This window comes from Curcuma longa, chromosome 9, assembly GCF_044706935.1.
Source record: "Curcuma longa cultivar G26 ecotype Majalengka, Jawa Barat chromosome 9, ITB_CL_G26_1.1, whole genome shotgun sequence".
Taxonomy (NCBI): Eukaryota; Viridiplantae; Streptophyta; class Magnoliopsida; order Zingiberales; family Zingiberaceae; genus Curcuma; species Curcuma longa.
Genome location: NC_133869.1, coordinates 6076964 through 6081445, shown reverse-complemented (window position 1 = coordinate 6081445; position 4482 = coordinate 6076964). Strand labels below are relative to the sequence as shown.

Sequence of the window (4482 nt, the reverse complement as noted above, 5' to 3'; positions counted from 1 at the left end):
ATTTCTTGAGTTAGTTCAGGGTATTAGTTCAGGATAATGCATAATCGTTTCTTTCTTGGTGACATGCTGTTGGTTTCAGATGGAGATGTGGCAGCAAATTCACAAGGTAGGTGTTTTATCACTACAAACTGACAGGACTATTGGGATGTTTTTTTTTTTTGTCTTTGATAATTCAGGTGTCTGAATTTTGTTTGATTAATTTTGTAGCTTGATAGTCTTTTCTTCAATTTATTTATTGGATAAATTTAGAGCAATTTACAAACAATCAGAAGTTAACCTTCAGAATAATAGTCAAATTTGGAAATTCAAATCTTAATCTTTTTATTTTCTTGTAGTTGTGTAGATCAACGGCATTGATAGATCATAGTTTTTGGCAGGGGAGATCAGGTCAAGACTTTTGAAATGTAAATGAAATGAAAAAAAAACAGAAAATGAGAGTAGAAAATAGTAGATTATTTCATAAACATACACAACTACAAAATTTATAGAGCATGGAATACCAATAATGGACAATAGTGTCACAAAACTCCTATCAATATAAAATCTCAAAAAAAATATTTATTATACGTAATCTTATTCTATTTTATAAGAGACTACTTTTAATATTTGAATTCGTGATCTCTAAATTATATGATAATAATTTATCGCAAAACTTCACAAAGAAAAATAATTTTTAATGATCCACGAGTATTTTTATATTTATCTCAAGTGACTTTTTTTTAGAGTGGTTGTAGTTAAATTAAATATATGTTAAAATTATAATGATACTGAGATATATAATTTTAATAAAACATTATTTTGAATTTTTTTCATCGACCGCATTGAATAAGTACATTATTTTGGGTAATTTCGGAAGGGCAAATATGTCCTCTTATTATTTTATTTTGTTGGCATTTTTCTATTTTCCGCCGCCTGCTCCTCTTCGTCGTCTCCTGTTCGGTACCTTTCTTCCTCTTTTTCTTCCTCGGCGATGTCTTCGTCAGCGATCCCACGGGGACAGGCAACTCTCTCAGAACCCTAATTCTTCTCCTGGTTCATTATCTCAAACATCCCCTCTGAAACTATGTTTCTTTCCCCATTATTGTGAAGGTGGATCTCGTTGATTTCGTCGATTGGAGCGGCGTCGAGTGCCTCAATCAGATTGGGAAAAACCCGATTGCCAACGCTTTGAAGCAGGTGATCCTTCGTGTGTGGCAGATATTTTTCGTAGTTACAGCATAAACGACGCCATAATTTCCGTTTAACGAATGATTTTGTCGTTTATTTTGCTTCTCTGTCCAAATTAGGGTTATAGGGATGATGATGGTTTGCATCTGGAGAGTGACGCTGATGAACAGCTTTTGATTTATATTCCTTTCACCCAAGTGGTTAAGCTGCACTCGGCTGTAATCACGGGCCCAGAAGAGGAAGGTGCTATGATTTTTTATTTTTTTTTCTTCCTTTTAGAATGTCATCTTATTTATATTACTTCAGTTGCTTGATCTTGCTACTCAGACAACTCCTGATTCGAACTGATTGTTCATCTGAAGATTATGTCAATATGAAACTAAAAGATGCTTAAACTTATCTTGACATACTAATTGTACTGTAGCACGATTCATTCTAAATGTATTTTATACAAGGGCCTTGAAACTTCTTTCAATGTCTATGTCACTGTTTATGTCCTAATCTGCTAAACTAGGTATGTTCCAAATTACTTAATGGATTAAATGACAAAACATCTGTATGGTTGTTAAACCTTATTATAGATAATGGTGCAGTTCATTTTTTTCAAACACATTTTCAAAAAGGATGCCACCATATGTTTCATATATGTCATCCAAGTGTCACAATTTTAACGCAAGAGAAGTTAGACATGATCTCACGTTGCTATAATGTTGGAGTTCTTTGAGTTGTTTTTTCCTCTCTTGAACTTGTTGACATGCTAAAACTCTGCTCTTAATTATCAGGTCCTAGGACAGTACAACTCTTTGCGAACAAAGAGCATATGGGCTTCAGGTACTCTGTGTAACTGATATATATCCTTGTTATCAAGATTAGCAGATCATTAGGAATTTTCCTATAATGCTGCACTATTTGTTTAACAATTTATAATGTTGCAGTAATGTTAATGATTATCCACCAAGCGACTCCCTCAGTATATCAGCTGACAATCTTAAGGTGAAGCACATATTCTTTCTTGTTGTGTCTCTGTGCTGTATATTCTTTTGTGTTAATCTGTAAGATTTTGCAGTTATATTGCTTTCACTGCACATATGGTTAATAGTTATGCTTCATATATGTTGAAATTTCAGGGGAAGCCTGTTACATTGAAGTACGTCAAGTTTCAAAATATTCGCAGGTAAATGCAGTAGGTAAAATTTTTGTATTAACTACAACATTCTTCAATGTCCAAGTAAATATCTTTATGTTACTAATTTGCACAATATTTCACCAGCTTAACAATTTTTATCGAGGACAACCAAGGTGGGGGCGATGTCACAAAGCTTAGAAGATTTCACTTTATGGAACAACGTGAGTGTACATGTCATATTGCACAATTTTTTCCCAAGATTACCTAACTTTTGGTTCAATTATTGACATAGTAGAAACATTAATTGAATATTTAAACTTCATCAATCTATGACCAATCAGATCTTTTCGCTGATGGAAACCCACATTGTCTTCCATGTTTTTTTGTTTTTATTTTTATTTTTTTTAGAAAGGCACAAGTGAATAAACAAATATGTTTTGAGTATACACTCACTCAGACATACAGGTTTTCTATTGTGACTATAAACTATGAAAAAGAAATAGAACCCTATGCTAGGCACTTAAGGGGCCTGCATCAAGAAAGCCATGTTCTATGATTGCAGTGCCCAGATAACAACAAGATTAATGGGTGTTATAGTTTGATAGATCTATTCATCGAACATTTGTCTGTGTTTGATGTTTGTTGGCAACCTAACACAACCCTCAATTTTTTACATCTGGGCTTGGGATCAGCATTGACAAATTTTAACTATACCAAGTGTTAATTATAAAGAAAAGAATAGAATTACATATGTATGCAATATTAGGTTTGCCTAGATAAGAATCTGGTTTACAACTACTTTATTTACAACATATCGAACAATAGAATCACTCATTGCCAAGTTTTGGTTTCCGACTACAATATATTCAATATGGTTTGGTACACATCAAAGCATGTTGTGGTAAATTTACATGAATTTTACTCCTTCCTTTAATACCTTAGACATAGTATTTTTTTTTTAACAATAGAAATTGGATATTCGATTGAATTAAATATTATTTTATTAATACCATATTGATAGTTGGAATGACTCGACATTTGGTAAAATTTGTTGAGACATTCAATTCCTCTTTCATTATGGGGACACAAACTAAAAAAATAATAAATATTTCATGAATTCATCTTGATACATGTTGATGAGTGTCAAAGCATGTTGGCTGACGACATACTATGGTGATCATTGGCATGTTCAGTATGAGCGACATAGAAGAAATTATCTGTTCCCGTTAGTATTGGGGTTCAGGAATTTATCTGAACTGTACATTTCAACCGTGTCATCTAGCATGACATGAGGTTTCAAATCATATATTCAACAATATTGAAACTATTGTTAACAACTTAAAGACTCGAGTATCTCAGTTTGTTTATGTACTAGCCACTAGAGCCCTTAAACAACTTCTCATTCTACAGAAATAGTAAATTTAATGTGCTAATTTTTACTAACTTTGTTGGTCTAAAGTGTTGATTGCAATTCACATTTTGTTTTTAGATTAATATCACATTACTGATTTATAGTTTAGTAGTACTTGTAACCATGGCATTGTAATTAAGCATTCTTTTTGCGACCATATTGCCTAACATTTTATGCCGACCTAGAGGCTCTAGGTCATATTTGATGGCTTGTTGATTGAGAACCCCAACAAAACATTTAACTAGCAAGCTTCCCAGTCAATTCTACTTGACATACTGTACATCATTTTTGGATATGCTTAAATTCTATTTGGCATGGTAATTTATCAATCATCTTCGTGGTATGTATGAAGTTATGAGACCACCACATCTCTACAGTATGTTTGCCGGATCACACACGTCTAGAGTCCAGTTTTTTGGTGGGCATGTTTTATTTCTCGGCAAAGAAATTCCATACTTTAACTGATCTTGTTTTTTTGTTTTGGTTTTGGGTGTTTGCAGGGTGGATACAACCAATATGAAGGACTTAAAAAAGATAGAAGATCATTAATTTCAAGATTTACACCACCATCTGATGAGATGCAAAAGATGAACATTACTCTTTACGGAACATGAAAATCATCAAAACTAAGTTTGTACCATGTAGCTCCTGCTGAATGTTCTTTTTATCCTTGCATTTGGTGTTCCTTAGTGATGATCTGAGATGATTTATTTTATCTGTCCTGTGTGGTGGAACATCATTAACGATAGTAAATTTGTTGCTACGGTGCATCAGTCGA

At 33.1% G+C, this 4482-nt stretch overlaps 1 protein-coding gene across 1 annotated transcript; it reads left to right on the top strand.

The window, feature by feature from the left end:
- The first annotated feature begins 887 nt into the window (after positions 1–887).
- Positions 888–4482, top strand: LOC141835003 (PITH domain-containing protein At3g04780-like). Its single transcript, XM_074722417.1, has 8 exons — positions 888–1000; positions 1090–1176; positions 1287–1410; positions 1950–1998; positions 2103–2160; positions 2295–2341; positions 2438–2514; positions 4205–4482. Exons 1-8 carry the CDS (start codon positions 971–973, stop codon positions 4222–4224), a joined length of 492 nt encoding a protein of 163 aa, XP_074578518.1. The 5' UTR covers positions 888–970; the 3' UTR covers positions 4225–4482.